The sequence below is a fragment of the Eptatretus burgeri genome, chromosome 16 (assembly GCF_056783735.1).
Source record: "Eptatretus burgeri isolate ZD-2024b chromosome 16, Ebu_testis_v1, whole genome shotgun sequence".
NCBI lineage: Eukaryota > Metazoa > Chordata > Myxini > Myxiniformes > Myxinidae > Eptatretus > Eptatretus burgeri.
In genome coordinates, this window is record NC_140976.1 from 31,647,233 (window position 1) to 31,671,476 (window position 24,244).

Sequence of the window (24,244 nt, forward strand, 5' to 3'; positions counted from 1 at the left end):
GACGGATTTCGACGAAACTTGGTGGGGGGTTTAGGTATGGTCCAAGGATCATGCCATTAAATTTTGGACTTGGTCCCCCTCCCCCCCAAAAAAAATTGTTAGAGAAAAAAAAAGTTTTTTTTTTTGCATTTCTACATGTTTTTAGTGATTTCCAACCCCCCCCCCCATTTTTTTTTACCTCCCCCCCCAAAAAAAGAGAAAATTATTTTTTTGCATTTCTACATGTTTTCAGTGATTTCCAACCCCCCCCAAAAAATTGTTACCCTCCCCCAAAAAAAATTGTTAGAGAAAATTTTTTTTTTTTTGAATTTCTACATATTTTGAGTGATTTCCACCCCCCCAAAAAAAATTGTTAGAGAAAAAATTTTTTTTTTGCATTTCTACATATTTTGAGTGATTTCCAACCCCCCCCAAAAAAAAATTGTTAGAGAAAAAAAAAATTTGCAACTGTTTTCAACAAAATTTCGATTTTTTTTTTTTTTGCATTTTTACATGTTTTAAGTGATTTCCAACCCATCCCCCCCCCCCAAAAAAAATGTTGGAGAAAAGAACTATAACTCTCTCAGCACTGTTGACATCATATTTAATGAAAAAGATATAAGGTTCACTTGAGTGACCCAGCAGTATTGGTGGCGGAGGTTTTGCACTCTCCCGAGTGCTCCCCCTCTATTTTACTTCTGGTATGTTTGCCCCACAATTCACCATGATAAGCGATCTATACACATTAACACAGTGTTTGCCCAAAAAGGGGAAAAAAACCCTTGGGGAGGGGTGCAAATGAAATTGCTACAATCTCCATCATGTGACCGTTAGTCTTCCTGTCAAGTCTGGTTGAGATTGGATAAGTAATGACTGAGTGCTTCACGGTCAAAAAAACCACAGACAGACAGACAGACACCAAATTGTGTATTTTAGTAAGATTATTATCCATGTGTGGTTACTGGTAGACTTATTCATCCTTAAAGTGAATTTTATTTTAAAATAGTGATCTTGGATGGGAGGCCTGCAGTTTGATTCATCCAACAGTTAGCAGTTTGATAGAAAACCGCTTCAAAAGTGGTACATACTGCTTCCTTGCTTGACGCTCAGAATTTAGAGGATAGAGCACAGAGAAACTCCATCAGTTGGCATCCATGGGGAGGAGGAAATGCCTCCTGATATGAGGTGCCCCACTGAGTATAGAGAGAAGAGAGATGTCTAAAGTATGACGTCAATAGTACCCAGACTGCTCTGAGAAGTGATGTCACTTCCCCGAAGCTCTGTGGCTGTGTTTGTCTGAAATCAGGTGCAGTGTTATGTCATTTGGTTGTCTTCATGTGTGTGCACAATTTGTGTTGCAGCTCTTACATGAACCTTAGACCCTGTCGAAAAAAAAGAAATTGTATGCAGCAAAATGACACCAGGAGACATCAGTGCACTTTAACATGAAATTTTTTTTTGTATACATCGTCAAGACTTTTGGAAGAGCTGGTGTTCGGTACACTGAATGGAACAACATGCGACAGGACAAAAAGAACAGCAAAGGGAGGGAGGGGGGAACACCAACAGTAGAGAGTTGAAGGCCAGGATAGAGGCAGAATTGGACAAGCAATGGGTGTGGGGAGGAATGGGGGACATGAGAGGATGCACGGGTGTAGACAGGATGGATACAGAAGGAAATTCTCTGAATGGAAAACTGAAAAATTGGAAGGAGGATTTGGGTGGAAGGAGGAGGGTCTAAAGAGGGCAGAAAAAACATCATGGTTTTGGATTGGAGATGATCTCAGATGGTGGTGAACAGCTGTCTTGAAGACCGAGTGGAAAGGATGAGATTGAAGAGGATGTGGAAGTTTTTTTTGTGTTTCTTTTGTATATAATGTCGAGGCTCATATAAGAGCTAACACATACAGAACATACAATAAGGGGAGCAGGAGACAAGAAGGGGAGGGGGGGGGAGAGAGAGGGAAGGGAAAAACAGTGTGGAACAGAGACATGAGATCTGTGTAAGGGAGAGGGATGGAGCTGGGTACACAGGGTAAATAAGATGGGCACCACAGGGTCTTTCAGGAAGGAAAGCAGGGAATATGAAGGAGGTGGGTTTGGGGAGGATTAGCGGGGGTAGAAAAGATCGTGGTTTTGGATGGGGGATGATAAGAGATGGTGGTGAACAGCTGGTTTGAAGACCTGGAGGGAAGAGTGAGATTGAAGAGAGTGAGGGAGTTTGATCCAAAGGCGGGAAAAAGAGGAATGAAAGAGTGAAGGTGAGCAGTGATTGTTGAATTTGGTAGTTTTACCAGAAGGGGGTTGATGGTGGACATTGAGCGCCCTGTGGAAATAGTGGGGGGGGGACATATCTCAGACAGAGCAGGTGAGGCCACAGATGAGACGGTAGAAAACAGACAGTCCACCGACCTGCCTGCAGTGAGAGATTGAGAGGCCCAAAGGCTCAGCCTCACCACGGGAGATACCAATGATCCCAAATGCCTTTGTTTCCACAGCGTGAAGCCACGAAAGATGAGAGGCGGAAGCCCCAGCCCAGAGGGGAGAGCAGTACTCCATCAGGCTGTGGACAAAAGCTTTGTAAGTGGTCAGGAGCTCAGGAGGGCCGAGGAAGGACTTTGCATGACGGAGGGTTCCCAGTCGGCGACTGGCTTTGGAGGCGAGGTTTGAAATGTGGCTTTCCCATGAAAGATCATGGCAGATAGTGAGACCCAGAAGCTTAAATGAAAGGACTTCTTCAAGAGGATTGTTGAGAAAATAGAAGGGGGAAGGGGGTTCCAGACGTTCCTTTGAGGGAGACGTAGTGAGAGTATGAGATTTGTCAGGGTTTAAAGGCATGTTTCACGTGTTGGACCTGTTTGTGATTTTATCCAGATCTGCAGAGAGTGAAGAAGCTGCTGCTTGCTGATCTGAGGGATGACAGATGGTATGGCAGAGGGTGGAGTCATCAGTAAAGAGATATAGAGGATTTTCCAGAGAGTGAGAGAGATCATTGATGAAAACCAGAAAAAGAACAGGGCCCAGAACAATTCCGTGAGCAACTCCACCCTGGCCAGGAAGAGGGGATGAGAGAACTCCATTCAGGACCACACGTTGGCTGCGACAGGAGAGGAAGTCTGCGAGCCATGAGTGGTGATGTCCTTGGATACCATCGTTGGTTCCAGAGGTGGGGAAAAACGAGGACAAATGAGTGGACGTGAGCAGTGCTTCTGGATTTTGGGAGTTTCACCAGAAGAGGGTTGAGGGTGAATTCTGTGTGCCCTGCAGATACCTGGAATGGGGGGGGGGGGCAAAGCATGGAAAGAGCAGAGGGTCAGGTTAGGTGAGGTATGGGAGCATATGCCGAAACAGCATGTTGCTGCATCCACTTTCCACTGGTACTCCAGCAGCCTCCATCTGGCCATCTCCAAGGCAGATGCCTGGCCCATCCCCATCTCCTTGAAATGCCGATCAACCTGCTGCAACCACAAGGCATGTGGTTGACCCGTTTGGCCTCCTCCTCTCATGGTGGAGGTGAATCTGTGAATTCTCTCATGTGAATCTGGTAAGTAGGATCAGCATCAGGAAAAGGAGCCATATGCCCATACAGCGGCAGCGGACGCTCATGGACGATACAGGTAACAAATCTCATCTAAGTGTCTCCCAGCAACCGCTTGTTGGACACAAAGTCTGACCAGCGATAGTCAAGGATTCTCCAAAGGGACCTGGTGCCGAAGGAGTTAAGTCGCCCTCTAAGATCTCTGCGGAGGGTGCAAGGCAAGAAAGAAGGTGGTGGAAGACAGAGAGACCACCGACCTGTCTGTGACGTTGAAGTGGTAAGCCCATATACTCTGCTTTATCACGGGAGATTCCAATGATCTTGAAGGCCATGGTTTCCGCGGCATCAAGCTGAGCAAGATGTGAGGCAGGGGAGCCAGCCCAGAGGGGAGGGCAGTACTCCATCAAGCTGTGGATTTTGCCACAAACTCTCAACATTTATTTGCAACAAACTCTCAACATTTTATCCTCTGCCTAAAAAGCAGCAGCCTGTTTGTAATGACTAACTGTCATTTGACTGAAAAAGGTCCATGTGCACTTCAATGTCAACATTTGGCTAAAACATGACTTGTTGGATGGGAGTTCAGGTGTGTCAAAGAAGAACTTTGGACGACAGAGGATGCCCAGTTCACGGCTGGCTTTGGAGGCCAACTTTGAAATGTGCTTGTCCAAGAAAGATCATGGCTGATCGTGAGACCCAGGAGATTGAATGACTGAACTTTAAGAGGATTGTTTTAAAAAGTAGATTGGGGTGGGGGGGGGTGGTTACCAGCTGTCCTTTTAGAGAGAGAGTGAGAGTGTGAGATTTGTCAGGATTGAATGACATGTTCCAGCTGTATGACCAGCTTGTGATTTTGTCAAGGTCTGAAGAGAGGGAAGAGGCTGCAGCCTGTCTGTCTGATGATGAAGGATGTCACAACGCAGGATGGAGTCATCAGCCAATAGATAACGGGGATTTTCCAGAGAGACAGAGCGATCGTTGATGACGATCAGGAATAGGACTGGGCAAAGAACACTGCCTTGGCCACTCCAGCCTTGACAGCGAAAGGAGATAAAAGGATTTCCTTGAGAGCCACAGGTTGGCTACGAGAGTAGAGGAAGTCAGTAAGCCATGTGTGAAGTTGGCCTTGAATGTCATAAGCTGAGAGTCTGGAGAGAAAGTCGGGATGCCAAACTGTATCAAAAGCATGAGATATGTCCAGAGAAATGGCTCTGATATATTGTCTAACATTGAAGGCCTCCATCCATTGTTGAGTGAGTAGAAACAGCATGTCCAAGGTTGAGTGACCTGGTCTGAAACTAAAATGGTGATCTGAGATGAGGTTGTTAGAGAAAAGGAATGATTTAATGTCAACTGTGATGATGGATTCCATGACCTTGCTGATGATTGGAAGTAAACTGATAGGTCTGTAGTTAAGGGGATCAGCTTTTGCACATTTTTATGTAATGCAGGGATGTTGGCTGATTTCCGTGAAGATAGTAGATGACCAAGGGCAAATGTTAGGATGAAAAGGGCAGAGAGAGAGGATATGCAAGAGCATCAGAGCAGGTTTTTAGGATACGTGACCTGATGTCATCAGGTCCAGTAGCAGAGTCAGAGTCGAGGGTTGAAATGTGGCAAGGTAATTACGACAGTAGAAAAGTAATAAATGAATAGTACGGGTAGATGGGAATTCACCTTGGGATCACAGCATCATGAGCAAATGGGAACATGAGATAGGTGAACCTGTTCCTTCGTTATGGAGGAAGGTCAGGTTTTTTTCAGTACATTTCTATTTATGAACCATCTTCTAATGTGTCATATTGCCTGAATAACACATTGTATTTGCTAGAATTTTCTTTCCATTTAAGACCAACAGCTTATATCCTTTATAAGTTTTGAAGAGCTAAGTTAGACCTACCTGAAAGTTTATGGTACTGTTCAAAATCATAACTTCTCAACAAGGGGAATTCAATCATTTCAACCAACTAGATACTCATAATGTACTTTAAGATATGTCAAAAAATATTAGGATATATACAGGGTGTCTCAAATAAAATGTATACAGACTTTGATATTTCAGAAGAAAAAATAATTAAATATGAAAGATAGAGGCAGCTGTTGAGTGTGACTAATATTTAACAGATGGTATTGCGTGTAATGGAATGATTTCACTTCATCGGATAGCTGTTTCCCATAAGGCAATGCAGACCAATAACATTGTATAGTTTTTGATATACGTATCTAATATATATATATATATATATATATATATATATATATATATATATATATATATATATATATATATATATATATATATATATATATATATATATATATATATATATAGCTCATTCTAACCAGTGACTCACTGACTGACTGACTGACTGACTGACTGACTGACTCCCTCACTCACTGATATGAAAGATCGCTACCTTCCAGGTGACATAGAAAGCTAAAATTTTGCTGAATAAGTGCTGATGGACATTGAAGCTGATACACCGGAAAAATTCACTGAACCATCGGAAAGCATCTGTAAATGAAAATATAAATAAATGAAAATAAATAAATGAAAATAAATAAATGCAGGTGAGTGACCCGAGACAATGGGGAAGCATGGTTCGTTATTGCTGAAAATGTGTAAGTATACCCCATTAATAAAGTATACATTTTATTGAGTTATTGAGAGACACCGTATATACTTTTTGATGTGTCCTGATAAATCACAAAATGTCTTTGATAATACTTTATGAACGAGAAGAGCACTCGGTATAGCGCATAACTCCGCCACGCAATGCCTGATCCACGGGAACATATCGGACCCAATCCATTTTTGAAATATCATGCTATACAGTACTACATCGTTTTTGGCCCTATCTCTCAATGGTGAAGAATCACTTTTGAAATCTTAGTAGTCGGATCCGCCCACAACTTTTTGAGATATCTTCTACACAAACAGACAAACAGACAGGCAAACAGAAAGAAAGGGGTGAAAACAACCTCCTTCACATTCAGTGGCGGAGGTAATAACGGTCGTATGAGATATCACCTCTATCTCACATCAATCGTGACTCGTAGGAAATATAAGCCTTCAGAGAGAATGTAGAAGGAAAGAAGAATTGTTCTACTCCTTAAAACCATACATATAATAATGTATCGTCTCAATGAAAAACTTCACATTTAAACACTTGCATCATCGGCATCATGAGGCTTGGCAATGTTCCACAGTCTTAGATTACTTGCTGAACTTGTCCAGCTGTGTGAGATGGTGAAGGGGGCAGCCGCACTTCTTCGGAAGCCGTATTATATTAAGACCTTCTTATAGCCACATTGTCAGAATAAAACATGAGACCACAAATTTAAACAGCATGCTAATATAGAACTTCAAACATGCGCGCCCTTTCAATGAATGCCGGTTAAAAAACACATCTTGAGCAACTTCTCTCAATCCAATAATTATAATCTGTGATAGATCCAAGATTGAGTAATGAGATGGTTTTTGTACTTCAATCCATCCATGACCAAATTAGAAAATTTTAATTATGCCTCTCAATTTGTGTTGAAGATCTTGTGAAAAGTTAGTACAGACAAAGCCAGTTAACAAAAAACTTTCAATTCACTGTGATGTAAAAAGCACCAGGTTAAACTGGCGTTATGTCCATTTTTGCACATCTGTGACGTTGTCAGCCAGCCAACTGCTTATTCCGTCCGTGAAACGGGCTGCCAGAGGCTGCTTCAGAACTCTGAATATCAATTACAGGATTGGTCACTTTCACCAAAGCACGTTGGATTGATTGCCTGACGCGGGATACTTTTACAACAGCTCATTGGATGTGCACAGGTGTCATGCTTTGGATTAGGGATACCTGCATCACACGGGTGCTCCCTCTTTAAATGAAAATAAGATCTCAGTATCAAGTTGTATTTTTTGTTTTTGAAAAGGTCATATATTATGAAAACAACCATTTATAATTTGACTTGTTACATCTTTTATGGATTAATGGACATATTGTAAGGTAGTGATTTGGCCAGGAGAGGGGCACAGCTTGGACTGTGCATAAATAAAAAGCTCAGACTGCTCACTTGTTCTTCATTTTATTGATTTATCTATCTGCTTGCAGAATGCAAGGACAATCCACCAAGACATATGTAACCTTTGGTGCTAAAAAAAACCTGATAATTGAACTTTAGGTATTATTTTCGAAAAATTTTCTTGATGGCATTCAGTGTTGATATTGCAACTGAATCACGCTTCCCGAACTCATCGAGTGGTATGTTTTCACGCCCAGATTTGGAATACGGCAAACGAAATGGCGCTACGCATTGCAAAGGAAGAAAGCTGCACATATGTTCACCCTTTTGACGACTGCCTCCTTTGGTCTGTATACATTGTTTTGTTTCAAAAGTTTGTGGTTAGGGTGAAATGCCTTGAGTCAGCAGTAAAGAAATATAGTCTCAAAAATATTGGCCATATCTCCCTTCTCTTCTCTTCTCCTCCTTCTTCTTCTGTCTGTCTCTGTCTCTCTCTTTCTCTATCTCTATCGCCCCCTTGAAATCTCTTCTTCCTCAGGGTATTTAAAGATTGCTGCTAATCTCCATGTCTTGTTCATCTCCATCCCTTTATGCCCTCTTTGACCCTGTGCGATTCCACTCTCCATGCTTTACAAAAGGTCATCGGACTCCGATGAAAAGTAGCCTTTTCAAAAGCACACAACTCTTCCTCCAATGACAAAAGGAATTAAATGTAACGTTTCGGAATATTTGCAAGATATCTCTCCTCAACATTATTAAGGGGAACAACCCAATCGATGATGTGCATTTTAAGCATTGGTCTTGGACCCGTATTTCTTCTCTCAGGCTTCATCAGCATCTAGACTTAGTTTGCAATTCAGGACTGCTGTCCGCCCTTCCCCCATGAGAAAATGTTTGTGCGAGAAAGCAATTTTATTTGAAAACAACACTATTTTGAAATGTTTTGAGAAAGCAATTCTTCAAAAGGCCATATTTTGTGGATCAGCATAGCGCAAGTACAAATAATGGCTTCATTCTTTTTAATGAAGACGTTTACGGGCGAAGGGCAATAGAGATGGAAAAGGCTGGGGTGGAAGGGGAAGGTGTGGGTGGTGAGTTGATGCTAGAGTTACCCATGAAGTAGGTCAGGTGATGCAACGTTGCAAGATTCCCAGGAGATTTAAATGGCCGGAGGGCCATGGGAGGTCGGACCAACAGAGCCATCTGCTGTTTGAACACTGGGATTGAATATACATTGATTATGATAGCTCTTCCTTCTGTGGTTTTCGCAGGGAAGGTCACATGAGCCTGGTGCGTGAACTGAAGGCCACGATGCACAGCCAGCCCGGTGCCATCGTGCTGTCTGTCGGGGGCGGAGGGTTGCTCTGCGGGGTCATTCAGGGTCTTCGGGAGGTCGGCTGGGAGAACGTGCCCATCATCGCCATGGAAACCGAAGGGACCAAAAGCCTTAATGCGGCCATGATGGCTGGAAAACTCGTCACACTTCCCGACATTACCAGGTGACGTTTCACTACTCCAAGACTCGTGAAGGAGCTTGTAGATAAATCGCATATAGGAAAAGGACATCAAGAGATATCATTGTACTGTACTGTACTTATATGTGTAATACGTTGGCATAAACAGACAATGGATAAATCATCATGTGATTGAACCTGGGATTATGATTAGCAATTATGATCTACTCGGGACATTGAAAGCGTTACATGAATGAGGTTAAACAGGTAAAATAATTTTTATTATGGGTCAAATAACCGGCATGTTATGGGCATTGAAGGGTGAAATATGGGTCCTGGGTTATGGGTCAAATAATGGGTGAAGTATGGGTTATGGTTCAAATAACTGGCATGGAATAACAATATCTTGGGCATTGAAGCCATCCATGTATTATCTATGAATGACTTTGAACAACAACGCGAGATAATCACAAGGAGAAAACAAAAATCTGAAAATGACAATTTTTAAGGAATTTCTGAAAGCATTCCAAATCGATTTGCATCAACAAATCCCATGTTATTTTGATTTGCAGAGATTCGAGTACATAAAGTCACATATAAAGCAGATTGTATCATGTCATGTCATACTCACATTGAGAGAAAACAAGATTCCAACGACGTAACATTATTCCAAATGAATGGCAATGAGTCAACAAACAAGGGCGTCTCTGTTTCTGTGCCTCTCCAAATAAAAGGCCAAGTTCTGTGGTCGGTGTTTTGTTCAAGTATTTCATTGGCAATGCTGGTGAAGTGAGCAGTTTCCCCTGATGGTACGTCCTGGCCTTCTGCTTTGTCAACCTGTATAGCCATCCATCCATACATTGGGACCATACTCTACGCAGGGCATTGGTGCTGCCTAAGCAGTCTCCTTGGTTATTGGGCACAATCCTGGATGGGTCGCCACTCCGACACAGGATACCAGCAAGCTGGCACTCATTTTTTCTGACCTCGAAAAGATGGCAGGCAGAGTCAACCTCAACTGGTATTAATTCAACAGCCAAGGGGGGTTTGAACTCAGGATCTTGGGATCCCAAGCCCACCACCCTAACCATTAAGCCAGCACCAAACATACCTGTGTATCAAAGTCCAATAAGAGAGATCTTAAAACCGTCCACACTCCGCTGATACTTAAGTGGTGCCATAGTGTGTTAATTGTATAAACTGTAGCGTATTGAATAGTACAAAATATTTTCTCTGTGCCACCGAGCTTCGATTTGCCAATTTAGCCAGTTTAACTTTTGTGTAATGTAGGATTTATCTCAAGAGCTTCTGCTTTGTCTTCTCCGAGCGTAATCAACATCCAATTGCCCATTTCATCATTCCTTGGATGATGGCTTGCTGCATGATGCAGTGCCCTCTCCCCCCAGCGATTAGGGCAGGAATTTACAATCTCCTGGGATATTTGACTTCGAAAAACAGATGCTCCTGTATGGATCTGGCTCCAAAAGATGGTGTACTCAATGACCCAACACCTGCATGAGGATGACAGTTTATCGTTGGTTTCGATTCCAGATTATACAGCTCAAAGACAAGTATGCTACCTCTGAGCAATCTTGTAGATTTTTTTTTATTGTTGCAGGGAAATTTATAGGGAAGGGGGCAAGCAGTACGCACAGGACATACTGGTGGGGGGGGGGGTTAAATATCTACCTATTTAATATCCGATACAGAATAACTAGAAGCTCATAACTCATGATGGCAAGATTGGACCAGTCCAACGTGGGGCCCAAGGCCAACAAGGCCTCTTACCTCCTCGACAGAATTTACACTCAGTTCTATATAAAGTACTGTTCTTTGCTCTTTCTACTTCAGTCCATGATTCGTCATCATACATGTTCTCACTTGTTAGTATATCTAGGATGTGAACGTGACATCATGAAATAGGTGCACTACCGGTCAAAAGTTTTAGAACGCCCCCATTTTTCAGTTTTTACTGAAATTTAAGCAGTTCATGTCCAGTGAATAACCTTAAATGGTACAAAGCTAAGCGGTAAACTGCCAGAGGTTAACAAAAAGTTGAGGTTACCAAAAACTGAAAAATAAAGCAAATTTCAGAGTTGTTAAAAAAGGCCCTTTTCAAGGAACAAGTAATGGGTTAGCAACTGCAGCTGTTCTGCAACAATGGAAGTAATTTAAGCCTTGAAAGTTGATGCAAACATTTCCTCAGGTGTCCCAACTTTTGTTGATTCGTCACAAACTCTCTGTCTGTATAAAAGCAGTGTTGAAACAGACTGTGTTGCTACACCCTCTGAAGCATTATTTGGACAATATTGCACTGCAGGAAGTAGTATATTGCTTTCATAATGGCGAGAAAAAGACAATTACCAAAGGAAGACAGACAGACTATTATAACCCTTAAAAGTGTTGGTCTTTCCTTTAGAGAAATTAAGCCTGGTGTTGGCTTAGTGGTTAGGGTGGTGGCTTGGGATCCCAGGGTCCTGAGTTCAATCCCCGTTGGCTGCTGAATTAACACCAGGAGGTTGACTCAGCCTGTCATCCTTCTGAGGTCGGCGAAGTGAGTACCAGTGTACTGGTCCCGGTGTATGCCCTGGTTAGAATAGGTGTACCATATCCCTGTGTGTTGTAAGAGGCGACCAGGGTTGGCGTCAGGAAGGGCATCCGGCCATAAAACATTGCCTCAAGAAAAAGCCCAACCCCTGCACAGCAGGGAAAAATGGCTGTAAAAACGATCATTTCCTTTCGAGAAATTGCAAAGGAAGCCAAGGTGTCGGTGAGTACAGTTTCCTACACCATCAAAAGGCACTTGGAAACTGGAGGAAACTCTGACAGGAAGAGGTCTGGCAGACCCAAAGCCAAAACACAATCAGAAGACAAGTTTCTGAGAGTCAACAGCTTGCGTGATAGGCGGCTCACAGGACAGCAGCTTCAAGCACAGCTTAACACTGGTCGAAGTAAGGAAGTGTCAGTTTCAAGTGTGAAGAGAAGACTTCTCACAGAGAAGACTGTGAAGAGAAGACTTCGAGCTGCAGGTTTGACAGGTCGAGTGACAGTAAGAAAGCCATTGCTAAGATGGTAAAATAAGAAAAAGAGGCTTGCCTGGGCCATGAAGCACCACCAGTGGACTACTGAAAACTGTAAGAAGGTCTTATGGACCGATGAATCAAAATTTGAAATTGTCGGTTCATCACGCAGGGTTTTTGTACGCCGTTGAGTTGGCGAAAGGATGGTTCCTTAGTGTGTGACACCAACTGTCAAACATGGAGGAGGAAGCGTGATGATCTGGGGCTCTTTTGCTGGATCCAGAGTCGGTGACTTGCACAGAGTGACTTGCACCCTGAAACAAAAGGGCTACCACAGCATTTTGCAGCACCATGCAATACCCTTTGGTCTATGCCTAGTTGGTCAGGGGGTTCATCCTACAGCAAGATAATGACCCAAAACACACCACCAGGCTATTTCAGAACTACCTTAAAAGAAAAGAACAACTTGGTGAGATTCAAATCATGGAATGGCCAGCACAGTCTCCAGACTTGAAACCCCATCGAGCTGGTTTTGGATGAACAGGACAGAAGGGTGAACGCAAAGTAACCTACAAGTGCAACATATTTGTGGGAACTTCTGCAAGAGTGTTGGGAAGAATTTTCCGAACAACATTTGATTTCCATTGTAGAAAGAATGCCACGAGTATGTTCGGCTGTTATATCTGCAAAAGGTGGCGACTTTGATGAGTCAAAAATTTATATTAAATTTTGTTCAACAAAACGATTCCATGATTTTTTTTTATCTGCAATTGTTTATTTGTTCTATGCTTTAATTTCAGAGTACATTAAAACATTAAACTGATTAAATTTCAGTAAAAACTGGAAAAATGGGGGTGTTCTAAAACTTTTGATGGGTAGTGGACTTAGATGGGAACTCCAAGTATTACACAATAATCGGTGGATGCATGCGTGATCACAGGAGACGAAGGAAAAACTTGTGGCTCCCACAATTTTTTTGAAAACCGGAATGTAAAGGAGCTTTCTGTGTTTCACAAAATGGCCAGGACTAGCATGCGCACAAATTCGGTATTCCCCTCCCCGATGATACCTTTTTTGTCCACAAATTATAGTTTTCATAATTACCTGGAAAATGCCCCACAAAAATAATCATTGTGTGTCGACTAGTGTGGCCACTACATTAGGTGTGAAATGCATCGCTGAACAGGCCTTCCACCTCGCCACACAGCATCGGGTCAACTCCGTGGTCGTGTCGGACAAGCAGGCCGTGAGCGCCATTTGCAGGTTTACAGGTGAGAAAAGGTAAACAACATGGGGCATTTGACAATGCAGTCTCACTGGGGGTATTGATTACAGTAGATCTGAAAACGAGTGCTGACATCACTCACCGACTGACACTGCTTCTGCTACAATAACTTGCTGTGTTCTTTCAAGAATGTATGATGTGAATAAGTCACCCAAGTAAATCCCACACATCCATATGTATCATCTATTACTAAAGGAAGGTGTGTGTGTGTGTGTGTGTGTGTGTGTGTGTGTGTGTGTGTGTGTGTGTGTGTGTGTGTGTATGTGTGTGTGTGTCAATCACACTTCATTCTAAAAAGTCGTACCATTGGAAAGATAACCAGCATCCGTTGAAGACAAAGTCTTCGATATCTCCCGCCATAGTAAATGAGGATGAACAAACTTATATTCCCTAAGCGTGTGCAATATGTATGTGAAGTTTCCCCTTGATCTGACCAGCCGTTCTGGAGAAGAAGATGGTTGAAGGTTTTAGGGTAAATTCAATATGGCCGCCAAACCATGTGACCTATCAATTAGAAATTAACAAACTTCTGAAAGGATGTCTTGGGGAAAGTGTATGTGAAATTTTGCCTCAATCTGTCCAGCCGTTCTGGAGAAGAAGATTTTTAAAATTTATTAATTTTCAATTCAAGATGGCTGACGAATCATGTCACCGATGACATCATAAATTTATATTCTGCCTCCAATCCTCCAGTGAAATACGTGTGTGAAGTTTCGTGTTAATCGGATGAGGTGTGTTTTTCTATCCAAGATGGCCGCCAAACCATGTGACTTGTGATGTCATAATTTTTACTATGTAAGCAGACATGATAGAAGATGACAGTTGCAAATTTTCGCTTCGTTAGGTTATGTGATTCCAGAGAAAACATTTCTAATATTTTCTTGAATCCAACATGGCTGCCAAACCATGTGACCTATCAATTCTAAAATATCAAAAGGCACCAGTTCACCACTTGCTTGATGTGTGTACCAAATTTCGTCAATATAACTTGAGGAGATTTGCAGTTAAGCTCCGGAAACGAAATGTGACGGACGGACGGACGGAACCCATTTCTATATCCCCCGCCAACTTCGATAATAATCGATTTATTTGGAACAAAAGTTTGTGTCTGTTTAATCACAAAGATGCCTTTTTAAAAGCACATCTTTACGTGATTGTAGAAGAAGAAGCGGAACCTCGAGCTTTAACGTATCGGTTCCAACACTATATAATATTTATTATTCAACCACACAGTAACCCTTTAGAAAGGACAAGGGAACACATAAAATAATATCATGTAATACTTCTCAAAGCACAGATATAAAATATATAAGGATACAGGAGGAATGCACATACAACAACAACCACAGCCACGACAACAATTACGTGTTATAAAATGTAGTTTTTTTTTACGTGTTTCACTTCATCTTATAACCTCATTGACACGCAAAGATAGACATGCAATATGTTTGTGAATTACAACATGTCTTTTGATAAAACCCATCAGCTAGTTAGCAGTTTCATGGTGAGGGCAGCTGGCTTGGGATCTTAGGGTCCTGAGTTTGAGCTCAGTGGTTAGTGCGGCTGGCTTGGGATCTTAGCATCCTGAGTTCGAGCTCAGTGGTTAGTGCGGCTGGCTTGGGATCTTAGCATCCTGAGTTCGAGCTCAGTGGTTAGTGCGGCTGGCTTGGGATCTTAGGGTCCTGAGTTCGAGCTCAGTGGTTAGTGCGGCTGGCTTGGGATCTTAGGGTCCTGAGTTCGAGCTCAGTGGTTAGTGCGGCTGGCTTGGGATCTTAGGGTCCTGAGTTTGAGCCCTGTTTGCCACCGAATTAATACCAGGTGTGGTTGACAGCCTGGCATCCTTTCGACGTTAGCGAAATTAGTACTGGTGCACTGGTTTCGGGGCACAGCATCAGCGGTATAGTCACGCCCCAACAAAATGAAAGCTAACCGGCAGCCAAGCTGCCATACGCAAGAAGAAGGAGAAGAAGCGAGTTATCTTGTGCAGCCTGTGGCTGTTGATTGCATCATTTTCTGGGGGAAGTGGCTGTGCTGCCGGCACAGTGTCCATTACCAGCACAGTACGCTGGTCCTCATTTCGCCAACCTCGGAAGGATGACAGGCTGAGTCAACCCTACCTGTTGTTAATTTAACGGCTGGTATGGTAACCATGGACCCCAAATATATAAAATTTTCAACCTCTCTAATTGGTGAATTGTTGCAGGTGATGTTGTTGGTGTGTCTGATATGTATGTTGATGCTTTCTATTTTGGCTATGTTAATTTCCAGCCCCAGTTGCACCACATACTCCTTAATAAATTGTCGAGGCTCGAATGAGAGCTAACACACAATGCACAGCAACGGGGGCATAAAACAAGAGGGGTGGGAGAGGGAAGGACAAAACAGCGGGGAACAGAGACATTAGGAGATTTGTGGAAGGGGAATGGATGAGGTGGGTAACATGGGGGAGTACAAGATGGACACTACAGGGACTTTCAGGAATGAAAGCAGGGAATTTGAAGGAGGTGGGTTTGGGGTGGAGTAACAGGTGTAGAAAAGCAAGTGACAGCTCTGTGTAGGCAAAAACAAAAAAACCCATGAAGTTACATGCATGAAGCAAAAACATACCTACTGCTTCTAATTCAAAACACCTCTCTGTGCTGGAAAACGTGGGGACAGGAACACTGTACTGTAAATGATGGAGAACAGGTGTAGATTTGGATGGGGGATGATAAGAGGTGGTGGGGAACAGCTGTTTTAAAGGCCTGGAGGGAAGAATGGGATTGAACAGAGTGAGGGAGTTTATTCCAAAGGCGGGAAAAAAGAGGGATGAAAGAGTGAAGGTGAGCAGTGATCTGTGATTTTGGTAGTTTTACCAGAAGGGGGTCGTTGGTGGACCTTGAGCGCCATGTGTTAATATGGTGGGGACAAATTGCAGACAGAGCAGGGGGGAGTTGAGACTGGAGAAGAGATGGGAGAAGACAGAAAGACCACTGACCTGCCTATGGTGAGAGAGTGAGAGGACCAAAGGCTCAGCCTCACCACGGGAGATACCAATGATCCTTAATGTCTTGGTTTCCACAGCGTGAAGCCGAGAAAGGTGAGAGGCAGGATCACCAGCCCAGAGGGGAGAGCAGTACTCCATCAGGCTGCGGATGAAAGCTTTGTATGTGGTCACGAGCTCAGGTGGGCCGAGGAAGGACTTTGCACGATGGAGGATTCCCAGTCGGTGATTGGCTTTGGAGGCCAGGTTGGAAATGTGGCTTTTCCAGTAAAGATCATGGCAGATCGTGAGAACCAGAAGCTTGAATGAAATGACTTCTTCCAGAGGATTGTTGAGAAAGTAGATTGGGGGGGGAGGTTCTAAATGGTCCTAAACGGTCCTTTTGGAGAGACATAGTGAGACTGTGAGATTTGTCAGGATTGAAAGACATGTTCCACGTGTTTGACCAGTTTGTGATTTTACCCAGATCTGCAGAGAGTGAAGAGGCTGCGGCTTGCTTGTCTGGGGGATGACAGATGGTAGGGCAGAGGATGGAGTCATCAGCAAAGAGATAAAGAGGATTTTCCAGTCCGAGAGATCATTGATGAAAACCACAAAAAAGAACAGGGCTCAGAACGCTGCCTTGAGGAACTCCAGCCTGGACAGGAAGAGGGGATGAGAGAACTCCATTTAGGGCCACACGTTGACTGCGAAAGGAGAAGAAGTCTGCGAGTCATGAGTGGAGATGGAAAATGATGGAGATACTCCTGTCGGAGATGGAGATACTCCTGTAGAAAAGAGGATGTGAATCAGAAAGTTTGCAAGTTTGATTATTGAATTCAGACTTCTTGTCCTTGGCAATTAAATGCTGTCACACGTGCAGGTGTTGATATGTGTGTTCTTCTTGAGGAGGCTCCCACCCAAATGAGCCGATGATGACACTGTAATTTAGGCATCTCAGAGTCTCAAGTGGGTCAAAGTTTCTGAGAATTACATTTCACGATGAAGGTAACTGTCGTGAATTACTTATCCGAGGACAGTACCCTCCCTACAGGAGATCTTATTCCAAGCATGCTTCTGATGCGTACTTTTATTTGGGCGGTGTATAAGCAACTGACAGCTCTGTGTAGGCAAAAAAAAAAAACCCATGAAGTTATGTGCATGAAGCAAAAACATACCTACTGCTTCTAATTCAAAACACCTCACTGTACTGGAAAGTGTAGGGACAGGAATGCTGTACTATAAATGGTGGAGACTTGTAATACCCTCCCCCACCTGGAGGTAGTGCTACATGATACACATTTACACAGAGAATTTGCATCCCTCCTCCCCTCACTCCCCCCCTTCCCTCCCCATAACCACCAGCAAATATAAAAACAACACCCCTATACACCAATTGGGGCCATGCTTATCCTCTGTGGCAAGTCTGGATGTAATTGGCCCAGAACTAGAAGAGTAGCGCAACAAACCCTCAAACCCACAAACAAAAACACACAAACACTGGTCCGTGAATTATAGTAAGGATCCGACTTGGGATAATTTACAACTGTAACTGAAATTCAAGGGATAATTTATCCTTCATTTGAACTTGTTAATGTAAATAATCATTGTAATTGAACCAAAGTCTGATTGACTTGCTCTATTGGCAGATGATGAGAAGATGCTTGTCGAGCCAGCATGTGGAACTGCACTGGCAGCCATTTACGAAGACGTTGCCAAAAAGCTACAACTCAGTGGGAAGCTAGATCATGACTTGACCTGCATTGTGGTGCTTGTTTGTGGAGGCAGCAACGTTACGTTGGGCCAACTTGAGGCCTGGAAGGATGAGTTTGGCATCATCTCCACCTAAACCTCCAGCAGTGCTTCAGATAATTAATTGGAAAGATCTGAAGAGGAACCAGGAGTGATTTCTGTAGAAAGTCCAGTGATTTGCACAAATTGTTTGAAATGAAAGTAATTATAAATTACTATTATGATGAATTTTAGGAGAAAAAGATTTAATAAACAAGCAATAATATTGATAAAGTAGTTGCAAAGAATAACGATTTCTTCAATTAGGGAGAGAGCATAACTGAAAACATTATCCATAACAGGAGTAAGCTTGCATTGCTGATTCTCAGGGCCGTAGGTGTGCTTCATTTTTGAAGCTACAGAAACCTTCTGCATGGGCATAGTTTATACAAGTCCAGTTGATGTACAGAGACTGACGACCTTATCATTGCACAACCTTTCTTTAAGGTTGGCTAAAATACCAAAATGGCACAATACTTACATCATTCACGGAACTCTGGGACCATAATTGAGCTGTTTGGGGATATTGTCTTCAAGTCTAGTTGATGTACAGAGACCCACAACTTCATCGCTGCACTATCAACCTTTGAGTTATAGTTGGCTGAAAGACCACAATGGTACAATACTTATATCATTTGTGGTGTCTTGGGACAATCCTCAAGGTGTTGGGCTACATGTCTATTTTCAACCAACCTTTTAACCTTCAAATCCTTTTCGGTAGATGTGCCCCCATCATACTTGACATGGCGTTGGTGGTTCTGATTTCTTGGTACGGGTTATGCTTTGTAATTTAGAAAGGGGTTCCAGAGATGGCTCACCTAAAATAGTAAGTAACTCGAAGGTTACTCGGCAGTGAGCATACCTCCGCCCTGTAATGCCTGATCCACAAGAACATATCGGGCCCAATACATTTTTGGGATATCGTACTATATATCGTTTTTGACCATATCTCTCAATGGTAAAGAATCACTTTTGAAATTAAAACATTCTCTTATCCAGATCCAGATCCGGATGTTCACCAAAATCGAATTAGTTCATCCTTGTCAAACACCGAACGTGTCCACAAAATTTCATCCGGATCCGTCCACAATCTTATGAGATATCCTGTACATAAACAAACAGATAGAAAGGGATTAAAACATAACCTCATTTGGTGGTGCTGGTAATAAGAGGGGGAAAGTACAAATATGATGTGTCTGAGCGAAAGCAGAAAATGGTTTGTTGGATTTTTGCTGATATTAAATGGAACCTCTGATGGTGATTTGATGTAACTGGGATTTTTATTGCATGCACTTGATGTAACTGCTGCACATGAAACATATGATGTCTGGTAATTGAAATAAAGAGTTACAATGTGATGTTGATGTTATTATTCTGTCTAACAATGGACTTGGCTCTTGACAGATGACGACAACACAGTATAGCTTTATTGGTGGTGTGCAAATTGGATAAGTGGCTGCTTTGACATCTGCAACAGCAATAACAACACACAACAATTCTCTCTCTCTCTCTCTCTCTCTCTCTCTCTCTCTCTCTCTCTCTCTCTCTCTCTCTCTCTCTCTCTCTCTCTCTCTCTCTCTCTCTCTCTCTCTCTCTCTCTCTCTCTCTCTCTCTCTCTCTCTCTCTCTCTCTCTCTCTCTCTCTCTCTCTCTCTCTCTCTCTCTCTCTCTCTCTCTCTCTCTCTCTCTCTCTCTCTCTCTCTCTCTCTCTCTCTCTCTCTCTCTCTCTCTCTCTCTCTCTCTCTCTCTCTCTCTCTCTCTCTCTCTCTCTCTCTCTCTCTCTCTCTCTCTCTCTCTCTCTCTCTCTCTCTCTCTCTCTCTCTCTCTCTCTCTCTCTCTCTCTCTCTCTCTCTCTCTCTCTCTCTCTCTCTCTCTCTCTCTCTCTCTCTCTCGGATTTAATTTATGAAGATGGGGGTACACCATCTTGGACGTGGGAGATCTCTGTGTCACTCCTGCAACATCGATTGGGTGTCTCCATGCTGCAGGCTTGTTCGAGAGAACCGTCTGTAGCTAAGCAATAAAACAACAATGAAGAACAACAAGCAATAACGAACAACAAACCAAATTACAAGGACATACAATAAACTTTAGGGCTGATAAAGTGGCGGGACAGCCAAGAGATACACACACTCACCTCTGAGCTGTCATAACCTAGGTTTAAATCTCACCCAGCTATAAACTGCCATCCTGGTGTTTCGCTAAGAGGGTGTTTCATCAATGTGTGTGCTATCCCTCAGATGGACATGAAAGTGGGAGTCCCAATAGTATGAAAATTTGGATTCTGACCCCCCTACCAAAAGTAAACAATTAAGTAATGTTTCTTTTTTTCTAAACCCTCAACCATAATTAAATAATGTTTGATTTTCTTGCCATGGCACGATAATTAAATGCATAATTAGATTTTTTTTTTGTTTTTTCACACAATGATGTTGTTGGTTGGTTCTGGGACACTTTATCAAAATTAATGAAATAATTCACCACTATCACCTTTCTTCTAGCCAGTTTATAAGATACGTTTTTTTTTATAAAATGACAAAATATCGCTCTCGATCAGGGCACATAGTCCATCTTTTCACCCCTTTCCAGGGAAGATACGGCCATAGGGAGCACAACTTAAGGTAAGGGCATGGTCATGATGCCGCTTGGCCAGTTTGGTCTGGATCCAGTTTTCGGTTTCTGATTGTTTAATAAAATACCAATATTTGGGGCACCCCCCTTTCACCCCCTTTACAGGGGGCGCATCTCAATTGGGAGCACAACCCCATGAGACCTTTCTGTCCTGATGCATCATAACAAATTTGGTCCATATCGGTTTGGTAGTTTGTGAGGACAAGATATTTTAGTCAAATGTTAATGTATGCAGCGTTCATATGTATGGATCGACGGCAGGACAGCAGGACCCACTCTATGAGCTTATTTCGGAGAAGTAACCGAAAAATGAAAAGAAACTTATTTGAAGTATGTACATTAAATAAAATGACAAATTAATGATCACAATACATCCCAGAGGGAGCGGAAATAAAATGTCTCCATTGAATGACAGAAAAATCATTTTAAATCATCAATTTTCAGAATTAATACACTTAATGGTATTCTCATTAAAAAAAAATCATTTTAAATAATCATTTTCAGAATAAATACACCTACTGGTATTCTCATTAAAAAATCATTTAAAATAATCATTTTCAGAATAAATACACCTTATGGTATTCTCATTAAAAAAAATCATTTAAAATAATCATTTGCAGAATAAATACACCTAATGGTATTCTCATTTAAAAAATCATTTTAAATCATCAATTTTCAGAATAAATACACCTAATGGTATTCTCATTAAAAAATCATTTAAAATAATCATTTTCAGAATAAATACACCTAATGGTATTTTCATTTGAAAAAAATCATTTAAAATAATCAGTTTCAGTATAAATACACCTAATGGTATTCTCATTAAAAAAATCATTATAAATAATCATTTTCAGAATAAATACACCGAATGGTATTCTCATTAAAAAAAATCATTTTAAATAATCATTTTCAGAATAAATACACCTACTGGTATTCTCATTAAAAAATCATTTAAAATAATCATTTTCAGAATAAATACACCTAATGGTATTCTCATTAAAAAAAAATCATTTAAAATAATCATTTGCAGAATAAATACACCTAATGGTATTCTCATTTAAAAAATCATTTTAAATCATCAATTTTCAGAATAAATACACCTAATGGTATTCTCATTAAAAAAAAAAAATCATTTTAAATAATCATTTTCAGAATAAATACACCTAATGGTATTTTCATTTGAAAAAAATCATTTAAAATAATCAATTTTCAGAATAAATACACCTAATGATATTCTCATATAAAAAAAATCATTTTAAATAATCAGTTTCAGTATAAATACACCTAATGGTATTCTCATTAAAAAAATCATTATAAATAATCATTTTCAGAATAAATACACCTAATGGTATTCTCATATAAAAAAAAATCATTTTAAATAATCAGTTTCAGTATAAATACACCGAATGGTATTCTCATTAAAAAAATCATTATAAATAATCATTTTCAGAATAAATACACCGAATGGTATTCTCATTAAAAAAAATCATTTTAAATAATCATTTTCAGAATAAATACACCTAATGGTATTCTCATTTTAAAAAATCATTTTAAATAATCATTTTCAGAATAAATACACCTAATGGTATTCTCATTAAAAAAATCATTTTATATAATCATTTTCAGAATAATACACCTCATGGTATTCTCATAAAAAGAATCATTTTAAATAACCATTTTCAGAATAAATACACCTAATGGTATTCTCATTAAAAAAATCATTTTATATAATAATTTTCAGTATAAATACACCTAATGGTATTCTCATTAAAAAAAATCATTTTAAATAATCATTTTCAGAATAAATACACCTAATGGTATTCTTATTAAAAAAATTATTTTATATAATCATTTTCAGAATAAAACACCAAATACCAAATGGTATTCTCATGAAAAAAAAATCATTTTAAATAATCAATTTTCAGTATAAATACACCTTATGGTATTCTCATTAAAAAATCATTTTAAATAATCAATTTTCAGGTTAAATACACCTCATGGTATTCTCATTAAAAAAAATCATTTTAAATAATCAATTTTCAGGTTAAATACACCTCATGGTATTCTCATTTAAAAAAATCATTTTAAATAATTATTTTCAGTATAAATACACCTTATGGTATTCTCATATAAAAAAAAAATCATTTTAAATAATCAGTTTCAGTATAAATACACCGAATGGTATTCTCATTAAAAAAATCATTATAAATAATCATTTTCAGAATAAATACACCTAATGGTATTCTCATATAAAAAAAAATCATTTTAAATAATCAGTTTCAGTATAAATACACCGAATGGTATTCTCATTAAAAAAATCATTATAAATAATCATTTTCAGAATAAATACACCGAATGGTATTCTCATTAAAAAAAATCATTTTAAATAATCATTTTCAGAATAAATACACCTAATGGTATTCTCATTTTAAAAAATCATTTTAAATAATCATTTTCAGAATAAATACACCTAATGGTATTCTCATTAAAAAAATCATTTTATATAATCATTTTCAGAATAATACACCTCATGGTATTCTCATAAAAAGAATCATTTTAAATAACCATTTTCAGAATAAATACACCTAATGGTATTCTCATTAAAAAAATCATTTTATATAATAATTTTCAGTATAAATACACCTAATGGTATTCTCATTAAAAAAAATCATTTTAAATAATCATTTTCAGAATAAATACACCTAATGGTATTCTTATTAAAAAAATTATTTTATATAATCATTTTCAGAATAAAACACCAAATGGTATTCTCATGAAAAAAAATCATTTTAAATAATCAATTTTCAGTATAAATACACCTTATGGTATTCTCATTAAAAAAATCATTTTAAATAATCAATTTTCAGGTTAAATACACCTCATGGTATTCTCATTAAAAAAAATCATTTTAAATAATCAATTTTCAGGTTAAATACACCTCATGGTATTCTCATTTAAAAAAATCATTTTAAATAATTATTTTCAGTATAAATACACCTTATGGTATTCTCATGAAAAAAAATCATTTTAAATAATCAATTTTCAGTATAAATACACCTAATGGTATTCTTATTTAAAAAAAAATCATTTTAAATAATGAAGTTGCAGTATAAATACACCTCATGGTATTCTCATAAAAAAAATCATTTTAAATAATCATTTTCAGAATAAATACACCTAATGGTATTCTCATTAAAAAAAATCATTTTAAATAATCATTTTCAGAATAAATACACCTAATGGTATTCTCATTAAAAAAATCATTTTAAATAACCTTTCTTCAAATAAATAGTGAGAATAACTTATCTCCAAAAAAATCATTAAAATTTTTTTTCTCCTCCCTAAGTATGGTGAACTCGCGAGGTACCCGTGCTTGTCACAGGAGGAAACCAAAAAGCAAACAGACAATGTGGAAACGGTGAATGTCAAACCATAAACCAATAAATTCCACATGACTGTGACACCTTCAGTCGAACGTCAGGCCTGGCCACCAGGTTCGTGAATGACTTGGGCGAAGCTTCCCCCAGTCAACTCCACAAGAATGTGGGAATAATTGTGGCCATTAAAGAAGAA

At 40.0% G+C, this 24,244-nt stretch overlaps 1 protein-coding gene across 4 annotated transcripts in view; it reads left to right on the plus strand.

The window, feature by feature from the left end:
* LOC147010820 (L-serine dehydratase/L-threonine deaminase-like) overlaps nucleotides 1-19,401 on the plus strand; it is a 45,113-nt gene extending 25,712 nt beyond the window's left edge. For all 4 annotated transcript variants that reach the window (XM_085860418.1, XM_085860419.1, XM_085860421.1 and 1 more), the window contains 4 exons: nucleotides 7,789-7,877; nucleotides 8,803-9,030; nucleotides 13,152-13,276; nucleotides 17,902-19,401. In XM_085860418.1, coding sequence (XP_085716544.1) covers nucleotides 7,789-7,877; nucleotides 8,803-9,030; nucleotides 13,152-13,276; nucleotides 17,902-18,101 — 642 coding nt within the window. In that variant the 3' untranslated portion in view covers nucleotides 18,102-19,401. The remainder of the gene's footprint in view (nucleotides 1-7,788; nucleotides 7,878-8,802; nucleotides 9,031-13,151; nucleotides 13,277-17,901) is intronic.
* Nucleotides 19,402-24,244: the final 4,843 nt, after the last annotated feature.